The following is a 15,453-nucleotide window of genomic DNA, read 5'->3' on the forward strand; positions in this document are numbered from 1 at the left end:
AATAGCATGAATTAAGTACTAGCTCCGCAGACACTGAGGAGAGTGAGGACTAGCAGGAAGTCAGGAGCAGCACATAAGTGATCTGATGTCAGTCATGTGCATCCTAGATCTTGTTTTTTTAGTCCACAAAAACAATTTTATTAACTCACTAAGTGAAGACCCTCAACAGTCTCAAAAGGGTGGGGTTGAGTAAAGGAGAAACCTGGGCGGAAATGTTCCCTATCTCTCAATATAAATTCAAATTACACAGAAGGGTAAAAGGAAGTCCTTTCTCCTTTTATTTACTGTATTAAGCATAAAGGGAATTTGTATAGAAAACTTTCTGTGGAAAACAGATTATGTATGTATGTGTATGTATGATAAACACATACACGTATGTATGCAGAAGGTTCATGATGGAGGAAGAGAAATGTGAATGTAATTTGGAAACTTTAAAGAGAAATGGAGATACAAGAATTTCAAATATTTTTCTGTTGTTCCCAAAAGACTAAAGCAGCTGACCAATTTTTTATTTCCTCAGCCTGGACTGTTAGGTGATTTAGCTGATTCTAAGCACATCTCAGTTAATTAGAACTGAAATTAATGCTCATAACCTTGAAGAGTCAGGGTCTGTCAAATGGAGGCAAAGTGGAGTGGTTAGAAGGAAACATCATCATCCCTTAATCCTGTCCTCCAAAAATAGAAAAAAGGAAAGAAAGCTCTAAGATTCTTCTCCTGATTTATGCATGGGTGCACATCACTAAATGGAACCCATGCTTTCACGTTTTCATAGGTGATTTTCTTAGGCATTGTCTCAACGCTCTGAGGAAATTGAGATTTTTTTCCCCCTATGCTATGAGGACTAGCTTCCTCCTTGGAAAATGCTTCAACCTGAAAATCCCAGCACATTTTTCATGTTGAATCCCCGAGAGCTTTATCATAGGGGACTAAATGGGGACTTGAAGATTCCCAGTAGCCTTCCTTTATTTTTTCCTCCCAGCAAGAAACAAAAAAAATTCTGCCTGGCCACCAGGAGGCTCTCATGACAACCTGTTAGCTTTATCCTTTGTGTATTATTTATTTGACCACTTTCTCCTGAACTTATTTTTTCTTTGCTTCCACTTATTGAATGCCTTTTGACTTCATATACCATGACATTGCATGAATAAAACGGTATTCACATTTATTTTACCTTAAAATCACAAGCTATTCATCAGTTCATAACTTTCCATCGCCCTTTGGGGTGGGAGTTATATTCAGCAAGTAGACTTAAGTGTTTGGGTGTTCTGTGATGAGGATAATAAATTTTTCTCACAGCATGAATGCCCCTTCGAGCTCTTTTCAATGCTAAGATTTAGGAAAAGTCAACTTCCGTTAAAAACTCTCCCTCTCTTTTGTCTGATTTTCTTTCATCCTCCAATATCCTGTCCTCTCCTCTCCCATCCCCTGTTTTCTCCTCCCTCCTCTTTCATTCACTGTCAGGAAGGGCCATCTGCGAAGGGCCAGTTCAGCACCAGTCGGCGCCGGCAGAGGCTAGCGGCAGCAGTGGCTACAACAGTGAGTGGATTTCAATCTCAAGTGGATGTTTAATAAGAATGAGAAACTGTGTACCAGTGTCACCTCCCCTGTTCTAATGGTGCCTCTGGCATGCAATGGCATCATCAGTAGCCCACTCCTGTGTTGGCATAGCTTTCGCATGTTCTCTGGCTGTCTTTGCATGTCAGGAGTCACCCAGGGCATTCGTGTTTGCAATGGAAAACTGTTACATAGTCCAGTTCTCTATTCGACTATGAGCGTGAGAGGTAATGTAAATTCAAGGCTGTGAAACTGAGTGTAGCTCCCTATGGTGTGGGATTTCCTTAAATGATATTGTTATTTTTTTTTGCCATACTGACATTGGAACCTTTGCTAACTGATTTTTGTTTTTCTAAGAAAAGTCATGTCACTACAGACATAAATTGTGCTTTTTTTTGTAGCAATGTGACTATTTGAAAAGGATGTGAGAATAAAGAAATGAGAGGGTAAGAAAAGGTGAATTTTGATGTCATCTCTAAATGGCTACCCAAATTAGGCTTAGCAGGGAAAATTGTTTTCTGGAAAGAATAGTAAGCTGAAAATCAGAAAATATAATGTAGAAAGGAGAAAATCACAAAGTTAAGTGGTGTTTAATCCATATATGGATATTGCTTTGGCTTTTTTTTTAAGAGAAAAGAGGATGGATATTAGGAGGATAAGGGAAGTATTGAGATAGATAAGGGTATAAACCAAAATTTAAAATTGAGTATCAGGTGTTTAGAATAGTGAACTGTCCATGTGGAATATAAAATAGAATATGTAAATACAGGAACCCTTTGCTGAATAAAAGTAAATCGTAATATTTGCTTAATCATAACATTGTATAAACTTTTTAAAATACAGAGTACTGATTCATAGCAATCATGGATGTTAGGTTTTTGGCTGTTCAGTAACGTTTCCTGAATTAACCTTAGTCTTGCTCTTGCTAGTGGTAGAATATATTTTAAGACTAGAATTGCTGAAAAATTACGAAAAAGTTTTGGTTGTGTTGTAGGAGAATGGATACTGGTGTGAGGATTGTTGGTTTTCTGCCTCATGGTTAGTGACTGACTCTTGCTTTACGTCTGGGTGCTCAGCTAGACTGTTTGAAAGACAGAATTATTTCTGATTATGAAATGACCCAGTGACTTTGAATTTATTACGGAACTGACTTTTAAACTCACAGTTTTGTGAATATTTAAAGAAAATAAATTTTAAAAATTGATTTCCTGGTTAGTGTATATCTTAGGCATGTATCCAGATGCAGGTGAATAAAGTATATGACACTGACATGGTCACAGATAATGACAATAGATGCATGAAAATCAGTTAAATAATTCTTAAATGTAATCTTTCATTTATAAAATTCAGAAATCCAGATGATTATTAGAGAGAGAACAACATCTCAGTATGGAAAGAAAAGATCAACCATTTTATGAAAATCCTAATGTTTTCTCAAATAATATACTGCCTAGATGGCATGCAGGAAAGTGATTGTGTTTATTTTTTAATTTCAGATACATATAGCAAATATAATAAAACTGGGATTAGAACCTCTTTGAATAGAATGGGTTTAGACTTTTTAAAATTGTGAGTAGAAGAGGAAAGGCTTTGAAAGAGGAAAGTATTAATGCCCACCTCCCTGGGTAGCTGTGACCACAAAAGTTAAGAATAACTTAGATGTATCTAGTGAGAAAGGCTGGCAACATTTAGTAATGTATTCAGGAATAACTAGAGGGAATGGGTGCTCTAAACCCTCTGGGATTTATAGCTTTAACTCCATACCAGAGCACAGCAGCACCTAGCAGCACCCTCACCTGCTTCCCTCGCCCCCTCACCCACATCTCAGTGACCTGTTGCTAGTGACTCGGCTCCCCTCTTTCTTTTAGTGCAGTGGTCCCCTTAATTCCTAGTCCTTCCTCTTCCCAACAGTAAAGTCAGCCCACACATTTTGAACCTATTCCATCCTGCTAGCTGCTTTTTACCTAGAATCCTTCCAAATGACTTCTAGTCGCTTGTTCTCCTTGCCCACTCAGGTGCCTCAGGCACCTGAGATTGCTCCCAAAGAACAGCTCACCCAAGGAGATGTTTCAAAGATTTATTCTTATTGATTATTAGCACTAGCACCCAGAATGGTTCACCTGCAACATCAGCCAGACCCAACAGAATAGGGGGTTGGAAAGAGGGAAACACTGGCCGCTCCCTTGGCAGAAGCCCGAGAGTCCCAGTGCAATCAGTCCTCCATGCAAGGATCCCAGTAGGTAATGCAGAGTAAGAACAGCAGGGGACTTTTCACCTTGGCTCCCTGAGTTGTATCCGCTTAGTATCTGTCTTAGATCTGCTGTTGTGTGCTCTCTTTTTCCTTCATGTTACAGTTGCTAAATTTCAGTGCCAGTAGTTCCACTGTCAATCCGCTTCACTTTTGACTTCTTTATAGACAGGTGTTAAAGCATCTCCTAACATCCCCATTCCAAACTGCAGTTATTGGTACCAGAATGTTCCGGGATCAGCCTTCCTCCCTGTCACAGCATTTCAGGAAGCCTCGGCTTTCTTTCCTGAGCAGGTTGTAAAGGCTGCGCCCAGTGTTGAAGGTTCTCGGGTACAAACATTGAGAGCTGGAGACAGCTTCCGCTCCAACCATCACTGACAAGAGAACCTAGTTACCGCTTAAGTTTTTGAATCCCATAATACCCAAATTGATGAATAAAAGTCCCCAGGCTGAAGAGATATTCAATTAGAGTTAGATTAATACATTTCAGTTTGTATTCTCAATTTCATTTCATGAATTCTTCAATTAAAACAACTCATTCCGTATACTTCTTTTAACAAAAAAGCTATCAGTATAAACATTTTCAGGCAGAAGTATATAAAAATTAGTTTTCAGTTTCCCAAGGAACTATCTGATTGCAGTTTGAATAGAGCATTCCAAATCCCTTTCCCGGTAGGTTATATACGAGATTATTTTTACTGTTTTAATTGCCAATCTACGGTTGCATTATGTTCAAAATATAAATTTGTAACATAGGGGCCGGCCCGTGGCAGAGCAGTTAAGTGCGCACATTCGGCTTCGGCAGCCCAGAGTTCACTGGTTTGGATCCTGGGTGCAGACATGGCACCACTTGGCAAGCCATGCTGTGGTGGTGTCCCACGTATAAAAAGTGAAAGAAGATGGGCATGGATGTTAGCTCAGGGCCAGTCTTCCTCAAAAATAAACAAATAAATAAAATTTGTAACATGTGTTTCCTCTCAGTGTCTAATCCCAACTTTTAATTGAGAAGCTGTTATCTCAGGGACAAGTCTGGGTCTTTACCGGACTCTCTGGGCCTTTACTGTACTGTGGCCTCCATTGGGACCTCTCCCCCAGCCTCCCTACCCACTCAAAGAAGAGACCCCTTTCTCATGCCATGCCAGTCCCTAGAGTGTTGAGGGTATCTGAGTGCAGATAAAACCCTTTTCCATTATCCCTCAACACATTTCAGTCCCCATCACAAAACACCCACATTTCTTTTTCTACAGTTCTCTTCTAGTTCCTTCCACTGGGAAACCAGATCCTTAACTCTAAAAATTCCCTGGTCTACCCATTTCCTTAAGTCACAGTCTCTCCCCATGACCTCCTCATCTCCACCAACCTTTCCGTGGATTCTCTCTGCCCCTTCTAGAGGGCTATGGGCTGACTGCTCTTTCTGGATTTAGCATCACTGTAGTTAAGGTCAGAAGTTTCCTTTATCTATCTTCAAGAATTCTTCCACATAAATCCTGTTCCTTTATAGGTATCCCCAAAAGACTTCAGTCATCGTTATCACAAAGTTACCTGGACAGAATTCCAGCAAATTATTGAGCCCAAGGACTCCATTTTCTCAGATGGCTTATCTGCCATTTTTGTATCTCTTTTCTGGAATAGCTAGGGGTTCTGATCCTGATGTGATAAACAAGCTGTTGACATCTGTCAGCCCAGTGTAGCCAGTGTCCCTATGGAGGACCTGCCTCCCTCCCCCCACCATCCCCTCTCTTTTTCTGTCATGAAGTTTAAAGCTAAATCGAAAAATGAAAAAAAGGAAGTGGTTCTGACATACATATACAACAGACGAGATATTGGTTCCTTTCTCCTACAGCATATTTCTTGTTAGACAGAGGGTGTGAATTATCCTTTAATTTATACAAAATTCACCTTGTGGAGGAGTCTAAGAATCTGATTCTTGAAGGTAATTGAATGAAAATCTGTGCAGTAGGAATTAGGGGCGGTTACTGGTGATCTGATTTACAAGAGGAATTGGTATTCTCGTTTTCCAAGAATGTTTGGCTGATAGCATTTGTAATGGGAAAGGTGCTTTGCCTCCACCCATCACAAGCCTAGCCCAGATCCATCCTGGGCAAGTAAGTAGCTCTACCCATTTGGGAAAACCTATAGTAATATGACTTTTTTTAGTTAATGATTTTCAGTATTGGCCAGTTTATAAGCCATGTTCATATATGTAACAGAGTTGCATGTAACATGCAAAGGTAAACTATAGTAATTTATATAATATATATTTCATTTACAAATATATTTTAATAAATCAATTTCAAATTTAACCACGAGTCTCTTAAGCCATTATTATATGTACTGTTAAACTTTATGTTTTATCTAATGGCCACGGAGCAAGGGAGTCTTTCTGTATATACACCTCTTGAATTTTCACCTGTTCTGTAAGTTCCTGCTCCAGGCTCAGAAAGAACTGAGCATAAAAAGTCCTCTGACACGAGTACCCAGACTTTGTAAGAGAAGGTCAGCTACGTCGCAGTTCCAGTTACTGTTTTCTGCCAGTAATTTTTTAAATACAACTGTGGGTTGAGAGCTGAAGCTTATCTGGGATTACGCCTTTTCGTCCTGTCATTCTGTAGTCGTCTCTGCCTGTGACAGTGAGATGTCAGTGAATCAGTGTAGTACTAAGTCAACTATGAGAAATGAGACTCCTTCCCACCCCAACTGCCTGCAAAATAAGAGCACTGGGTGTCCCCAAGTGTGTCATTAGACAGGAATCTATTATTTTGAAGAAGGGAAGAGGTCTTTTCTATGTAAGAGAATGTGGAACAATGTACTGTTGCTCTTTAATAATTTGTATCTCCCCCTTTCAGGTTCCTTTCAGTGCTACCATGTCACCAGTCCGCTTGCATTCCTCCAACCCCAACCTTTGTGCAGATATTGAATTTCAGACTCCCCCTAGCCACCTCACTGACCCTCTGGAAAGTTCAACGGATTATACAAAGCTTCAAGAAGAATTTTGTCTAATTGCACAGAAAGGTAACAACAAATATCACGTGCCCTTTAGAGAAGCTCCCTTCTTTGATGCGAGGTTGCCATTTACCCTTTTATCCTTATCTATGGGTCATGGTAGAAAGATTAAATGTTTTATAATCTATTTGGAGTTCTGTATACAAAACACCACAGGATATGATGCCTGCCTCTTGGGAGAACACACATCATAGGTTTACAGTTTTGACCGAATAAAGAAAGTGTCATTGACGGGGGAGGAAGGAAGAAAGACAAAAGAGTTATCGTAGGCAGGTCAGCAGACACTACTATTCAACATCTTTTTTCAGTATCTTTTAGTTATCATTTAATACATACTTGTGGGTTATGCTTAGCAAGGAAAAAAAGAAACAGATTCTGTTTGACTCTTTCTCTGTTTCTATTGAACAACACTTCATCGATTGTAGGTTACAGTTTCTGGGTCAGAGGTTCAGACAGGGCTCAGGTAGGCAGTTCTGCACCACGTGGCGTTGACTGGGCTCACTCAGTGGTAATCAGCTGGAGGCGAGGCTGGGCTAAAATGTTCCAGGCGACTTCACCCGTATGCCCAGCACATGGGTAGGATGGCTGCAAGGCTGCGCACAACTGTGTCCCTCTCCCTTTTCACGGCAGCTCAGGGCTCTGAGAGAGTAGAGTGGACTGGAATGGAAGCTGCTGGTCTTGTCCAAGGTCAGCCCTAGAATTGATGCAGTGTCCCTTCCACTGCACTCTACGGGTCAGAGCTTCACAGGCCAGCCCAGATTTGAGGGGAGGGGAAATCAACCCCACCTTGGAGTCTTTTTAATGTTAAATTTTCAATAAGATGTTTTGCATAAGCTCAGTTGTCATCAGCCACAGAGAGTAGGGCAAAACAAATAAGAAGTAAGATAGTAGAGCGTAGGTGGACTGAGCAGTCCTATCTCTGCTTACCAGGAAGAACCTCAGCTCCCAAATTAACTCCCCCCCAACCTATTGCTATAGTATTTAAATTTCAGACGCTCAAATTCATTTTTTGACTTAAGATAGTACTTTCCCAGGCATTGTCTTTTAAAATGCGTAATCTCTTCAAGAAAAGTATACATTATGTTGTTTTCAGTCACTAACACCTTATTACAAAGTAATCACGTTTATTTTCCCTGAGGCTGCTGGTAATAGGTTATAAAATATTCTTGGAAATGCATGATAAATAGAACATCTCAAGTGTTCCCCGTAATTCTCAAAAGCCTGGCAGCTCAGGAAAAGAAGGGGCGCACACTGAGGGCATCTCTGGGGAGTCAACAAAAATTTATACTCTCAACCATCAGCAAAGATATTTGCTATCAGATATTTCTTTAATTCCATAGTCCTAAAACGATTAAACTAAATCATCTTCCCTTTTTTTTAAATAGATTTCTCCACTGAGATTCTGTAAGGCTAAATGTCTTTCATCTGCTATTTTACTCCTAATACATTTTTATTAAATTTCTTAGCTGAGTGCTAACTATGTCATCAGACTGGAGCAATGTTATTTTGTTTATATAACAGCATAGACTTGTGGCCAGTAATGTTTACTTCTAATGGGGTGGCAGGATTGTATGAGCAGGTAGAATGAGAGAACAAATGTGTGAGGAAAGTATAGCACAGCTTCCAGAGGGAGATGGATCGCTTTAAGGCAGCCCCAGGAAAGCTTTGTGTATTTGGTTGCAATCCTGAGGCTTTCAGGAAATCCAAGTTTCAACAGAATTTTAAAGCCTCTGTTGAAACAACATATTTTCTTTTCAACTGTGCTAGGAAAAAAAGGGCTTTTCTGTGATTATTGAGTGAACTCTTTAGAAAGAATTATAGAGTTTCAAATGAGTGAGAGTCCACTTTTAGAGCTGCCAGTGGGGTTAATGTATTTCAGCTATCAAGTTATTACCTTTAAATTGATGATGCCTGGAATGTAACATATAAATCAATGGATTGTGAGTCCCTTGTGATCCCGCCATTTTTCCCCTTTAATTCAGGCCACTGTTTTGTGTTAAAAATTTCTATTTCTTTAGAAAATAACCTTTCTCAAATAAGAAAATCCCTGTTTTAGAAGACTTTGTGTATTACAGAAGCTGTTATTGTAAAGATAGGAGTTGGAAATTCAACCCTTTTGTATTTCACAATTAAAGACTGCCTCATATTTTACCAGTGTGTGTTGTTAGGTATGCACAAATGAGGGGTGGTTGTTTTTATTATTGCTTTTATTTTATTTTATTTCCAGCTTTACTGAGATATAATTGACACATAACACTGTGTAAGTTTGAGGTGTATGACATGTTGATTTGATACACTTACATGTTGCAAAATGATCACCACCATAGCATTAATTAACACCTTCATCACATCCCATAATGACCATTCCTTTTTTGTGGTAAGAACGTTTAGGATCTACTCTCTTAGCAACTTTCAAGTATATAATACAGTATTATTAACTATAATCACCGTACTGTACATTAGATCCCCAGAACTTATTCATCTTATAACTGAAAGTTTGTTCTCTTTAAAAGCACTTCTGACATCAAGATGTTTCTGGCTGAGAAAGTAATGCTAGTGCTGTTCTTAAGACCAAATCATTTCCTACCTCAAAGAGAACTGGTTAGAACTTCAAAGTCAGCCACCTGTTTTATGTTGGCAGGACTCATGAAATGCTCTTTTTTGGGTTGCACACTTTTGGGCAATAATTTTTGGATAGTTTAAAATGATTTGCATAAGACTTCATTGTACTCAGAACTGCTCAAATATTCTCATCAACTGTGGTAGAGTAAAACTTGTTCCCTTTTCCTTCTAGGAATTATAGATTAGTTTCTAAATATTGATATTTAGAATTGATATTGATATTTTATATGCTGCTTCCAAGTCTGTGTTGGTTTGTCTGGTATAAAATGCTGAAATCTTCACCCTGATGAATTACCATTACCATATTTGTTCTGTGTATAGATATTCTGATAGATTCCATTGTGAGGCTGACTTTTAATTAGACTGTAACATAATCTTTCCAGAAAATGTCTATGCATGAGTTAAAATGCTGAGAAGTTTATAATTTTGTATATTTTTGTGGATCCATTTAATCTTTGTTTCTCACTTTTTTCCCCCACCAAGTGCATTCTCTTTTGAAGTCTGCATTTAATAGCATAGCTATAGAGAAGGAGAAGCTTAAGCAGATGGTTTCTGAGCAGGATCACAATAAAGGCCACAGCACACAGATGGCTCGGCTCCGACAGTCACTGTCTCAGGTAAATGAGAGTGTGTGTTTCATGCTCATGACACATTCCCAACCCTGTAAGGTAAAGGATGGGGATGGAGGCAGTGTGTCATGGAGGTGGCACATTCATCTGAAATTCTCCCAAGATATTGCAGTATCAGTATTAAATTTTATTGCTTTTCTTCCAAAAAATGTCCAGGTAAGAGTGTAAATCCCCCAAACTTGCTCACAAATGTATAATTATTATTTTGGCTGATCGAATACTTTTAATGCCTCTCGCTGGTCATTTATAAGGCAATCCCTGGTTTTAAAATAAGAATCACGTGTGTATCCATGATTTACACGTCTAAAGTATGTTCCGTAATATACTCAATCAAATGTTAAATAGAACAAAATCTACTAGATCTTCCACACAATATTTTTTCCCACTTAGAATATATTTTAATCTGTTGAAAATTACTGATTAGTATTACCTTTTTTTTTTTCTGATTTGCATTCTTAGGATTTTCTTCCTATCTCAGTTATGCTCCCTAAAGCTAGACTTTCATATTTTAAAATGTATTATATATTACAATATATCAATCTTATCAATCTAATCAAATCCCTATGTATATCAAAGTTGAAATTTCTAATAAAAATTCTATAAAACTGCACTTATGCTTTTCTTACACTAAGCTCTTCCTCTGAAATATTTTCTTCATTAGTCTATAAATGCATTTTTAAAAATTCCTTTGAGAATTCAATGTTGTTATGTGATTTTATATGAGAACTCAGTGTTTATATAAAATATTGTTCACTTCCTGGTGCCTTGGATCAGAGTGATGGAGCAAGCAAATCCTGGGTAAGTGGTTTTCCATGTGGATCAGCTCCTGCTTGGATAGTCTCCCTCAGTTCCTAAAAATTAGACTTCAAGTGTCTCACCATGTTTTATGTACCTGAACTGTCAGTTTATTTTCAACATTAAGTTTTATGTTATTGAGTACTGTTATCTGGGCTACAGTTTCTGCATTCACCATAAAACACTGTCAGTTGAGGTGCATATGCTGCTTCCAGTGCAGAACTAGGGGACTTGGGAGCATGAGCATTGAGAGCAGCAGCTGTCGTGGCAGTCTGCAGAGGGCTTGCTCCATAAGCACACTTTAATGGATGCCCTGGACTCTTCTCATGTCACGTAACTGTTGAACGCTCAGTCCATGTTAATTGATCTTCTGAATCATTATTCTGAAAGCATCATGAATCGGAAGATCAAAATAATGTTTAGGTAAACAAGCAAATGTCACCTTTTAAACATGTCATCTTGTCCCCTTAAATGTTCCAGTGTACTTAATGATGGGGGCTTAGCAATATAACACAAGCTTATACCAAGAAAAATAAGAAAATTTGTTTCTTGCTTGCTTGCTTGCTTTTATTTGCTTGCTGCTAAGACAGAGAATGGTAAATAGAGATCCAGGGTGAGGCATCAGGCGGGACTAAAAAGGAGGATGAAGAGAAATTTTGAAACACTTCTTCATTTGTTCATTTCGGTCAACTGACTGTATATTAGGTACAGTGCAAAGTGTGGAACACCAAGAAAAAAGTAGCCCTGGCCATGTTCCCAGGAAGCTCATGATCTGATTAGTGAGATAAGCAGTATTTATACAGGAAACAGTTAAATGGACCATGTTGTAGTCCATTCAGAGCGGCGCATAGGTGGTACAGATTTCCAGGGCTCTGGTTGTTCAGAAGAATGAAGGGCCCTGAGCTGTGAGCAGAGCCACAGATCAGGCTTCACAGAGGAATCAAGCCTTGAAATGGGCCTGAGTAGACAGCAGCAACTCATGAGGAAGGACCTGATGCTAACATGATAAAAGATTCAGTGCTTCCAGTTATATATTATCACAGCATTTTGGCTCATGTGAATTCTTGTGTCTATTCATACCCTCCCACTGCACCAGTTGTACCCTCACTGGCCATCTATTCCCATCAGTGCTGAGGCTGGACTCTCTTTTTGAAATCACCACAGCTTTTGCTTAGGCATTTAAGTTTACTGACAGTTCACTCCTTTCTAAGGAATCACTATCCTTGGTTAGACCAACAGAGAAGTGTCTGGAGAACGGCAGTTAGTTCCTAGCGGTTGAAGTGTCAAGTGAACAAAGAATTAATCTAAGAGTAGCTAGTTCAGTAGGTGGGAACCAGCTCATCACAGACCATACAAAAGAGTAGATTTATCCTATCAGTGATGGGGAGGCCTTAAAGAATTTTAACTAATAAGTGAAAATGCCAGAAATTGGAAATATTACTGCATACTTCTGTATATTAGAAAGATTACTCTGGTACAGTATGGAGGATGGATGGAATTAAGGCAAAACTAGTTGGACAGACTGTTATGATATGAGATAATGCAGGCCTGAACTAAGGAAGTGCCAGGGTTGGTAGAAGGAGGGGATGGGTTTCAAAGACACTGAGCAGGGAGAGTCAGCATGGCTTGGAGATCAGCTGAATGTTAGAGAGAGACAAGGAGACAGTCAAGACTACTTTCCAGGTTGTTTACTTGGATAGCTGGGTAAATGATTGTTCTTTCCCCCAGGAGAGGAAATACAAGAGGAGCTGATTTGTCAAGGGTAAATAATGAGTGGTTTTTGTGGAGACTGAGGTGTCTGTGGGACATCCAACAGAGAATGAAAGATACAGATCTAGGGCTCAGGAGAGAGGTCTGGGCTAGAGAGAAAGATGTGGATACCCCAGTATATCGGTGAAGTTTTGGTGTTGATAAATTGTGTTTTCAGTCAGAATAAAAGAGGGTCAATGTACTGCTATTGAGAACGTTGATATTTAAAGGAAAGGCTTAAAAAAAAAAAAAGATCCTTTAATGGAGACTCAGGGGAAGCAGCGGAAGAATTTAGAAAGCGATGACTATTGAGATCAAGGGTAAAGAGTTTAGATAGTCACAAGCAGGAAAAGGTTAACAGAATCTAATCTAGCAGCAAACGATACATGGACTGAAAGTCAACCTTGGAATTTCCAGTCATCTCAGCACGTTTGTATCATGAGGGGAAGGAACCAGCAGATAAGGAGACGCTGAAGATGGAAAACAGTTAACTGATGGAGCGGTTGGCCAACTCTATTTTCATTTTCCCTCTTTTAGTATAGCACTTGGGATTGAACAAGACACTAAATAGCTTGAGTCCATTGAGACAATTGTTCTGCGTATCTTTTTATATACATAACTTCACCTTATAGTGTGATTTCAGGTAGCCTAAAGACATCTTTGGTCCATATTCAAGTGTCATCAGTTAAAACCTCAGATTTTTTTAATGACCGGTTACCAAGTTGAGTGGCCCCCCAGAGAGGGAAGGAGAGAGAGATTGTGTTTAAATAACTTCTTAAATTAGCTAACATTTTTGAAGCACATTTTTTAATTTTGTATGTCATGTTTGATATATGTCTAATGGTTAAAATGCTGCTTTTCAATAAAGCTTTTAAATATGTTAACTTGACAAATTCCATCATCCTTTTAGAAGGCACACAGCATATAAAATATATGAAATTAGCATTCTTCACTACATGTTCAGCATAAATTGTTACCTGCCTTGGGCATGTAATAATTTGCAACTGAACAGTATAATGAATTCCTCTTCTAAAGTGATACTTCTTCCCTGATCTATATGTACACAAACACACACATAATTCTGTTATTTTACCTCAATGAAACTTTAAAAGTAACTTTCACACCTGAGAAGCAGCATAGATGTTGGATTTGAGCCTATAGGACAAGGCATTTTATGTGGCATCTATTCCTTTATGAATGACTTTATTTCACAACAGCTATAATTTCACATCCCATTTCATGTAGTACCCTGAACACGAAAATCAAATAGTATATAAGACTACAGTAACCTAGCATCCCGGATTACTATTGATGATAAAAGATTCCACTTGACTTGAGTCTGTCTTGAATACATTACACTTTGTCACTGTTACTAGTTTGATTTTAAGCCCCAGAATTTGTGCACAGCTTGTGCTAAATGCAGTGGATATTGGGTCCGTACAAATGTGAGCAGCAGAATATGACTCTTGTACTCCAGCTAGAATTACTATATTTCATTAAATCAATGCACCATCCATTGTTAGATGTACCACAATTTTGCACATTACTAAGAAAGAAAGTAACTGCTGTCAATTAAACTGACACAGTGCTTCACAAGTGTTAAATGTGCGAGAAAATGTGCATCTTAGAATCAACGAAGTGTGATATGTTTGGGAATGTCAGCAAAAAATTGGCTGAAGGTACTCAGTAGCATAATTAAAATCCCAATCATAGTACTTACCATCCCTCCTACCCAAGCAGTTCACATATCCAAAATAAATATTCAGTGTTGGGATGAAAGTTCCAAGTGTATTTGTTTGTTCCTGAATTCCATAGTTCCCTGACACTTGGCCAAATTTGTTCTGTACAAAGATATTCTTCATAGAATCCTTTACATCTATTTTTAGGTATCCAGTAAATTCAAATTGATGTCATTTTGAACATAATTTGGCAATATTTATTAAAGCCTTAAAAAGATTTTATCCTTTGACCCTTTGGTCCATGGCTGATATGTCTAGTCAGAGGAAGAAATGCTGAATATAGAAAACCATTATGCACATAAACATTCATGGCAGCTTTATTTATTTTAGTAAAGATCAGTAACAGCGTAAGTGCTCAATAATAGGAAATAATTGCTTATTATTCAACGATTAAAATCATATTTTTAAGGATTTTGCAGCATAAAATAAATGTTTATGTGCAAAGAATAAGTGGCAGACACAGGATGTAAAGTATGCACTCATTAAATAATGTGAAAAATGCATACCCCAAAAAACTATAAAGAAATATACCAAGCTACCAACAGTTGGTTGATGGGATAGTAAGGTATGAATTTTTAAAAATATTTTTCTACTTTTTGCATTTTCCAAATATACTATAATAGTATGTATTTATTTTAAAATCAAAAAACAGGGTGATTTTTAAGAGATACCCAGGATTTGGTTCTTGATAGCTCTAGCTTTGACCATTTCCATGCTCATTCTCTCACTCCTTTGGAACCAGTTTTGCTTTTCTCCAAAGGGTTTAAGTCTCTGATGATTCCATCTTGCCATATGTTTCATATCCTCCTCTGGCCATCAGGCTTCCTTCCGTGTTTCCTTCCCAGAGCCCACAGTTCCATTTAGTAATATATATATGCCCGAGTCTCACCCAGTCTAACGTAAATTCTCACCCGTTGTCTGCCTGGGTGGATGAATGCAAGTTAATAGCCAAGGAGGTGGGGATTTGGGAAGTGATTCTGGCTCAGATCTTCAGATGGTAACTTCTTTTATAGACTGGGACGGAAGTTTTGTGTTTCTTGAATATATTAGACTTGAATGTATATGAGGGACACGAGGCGTTGGAGAAATGAGCATACCTTGTGGAGAGTTTTTA

At 38.5% G+C, this 15,453-nt stretch overlaps 1 protein-coding gene across 50 annotated transcripts in view; it reads left to right on the top strand.

The window, feature by feature from the left end:
* Positions 1-15,453, top strand: part of OSBPL6 (oxysterol binding protein like 6) — a 198,719-nt gene that overhangs the window by 155,716 nt on the left and 27,550 nt on the right. For 22 of the 50 annotated variants that reach the window (XM_070241304.1, XM_070241316.1, XM_001497310.7 and 19 more), the window contains 3 exons: positions 1,462-1,536; positions 6,649-6,814; positions 9,911-10,044. In XM_070241304.1, the coding sequence (XP_070097405.1) occupies positions 1,462-1,536; positions 6,649-6,814; positions 9,911-10,044 (375 nt within the window). Of the gene's footprint in view, positions 1-1,461; positions 1,537-6,648; positions 6,815-9,910; positions 10,045-10,830; positions 10,855-15,453 lie in introns of all 50 variants that reach the window. The other 28 variants (XM_070241302.1, XM_070241313.1, XM_070241312.1 and 25 more) reach the window with 3 other exon arrangements.

The sequence above is a fragment of the Equus caballus genome, chromosome 18 (assembly GCF_041296265.1).
Source record: "Equus caballus isolate H_3958 breed thoroughbred chromosome 18, TB-T2T, whole genome shotgun sequence".
Taxonomy (NCBI): Eukaryota; Metazoa; Chordata; class Mammalia; order Perissodactyla; family Equidae; genus Equus; species Equus caballus.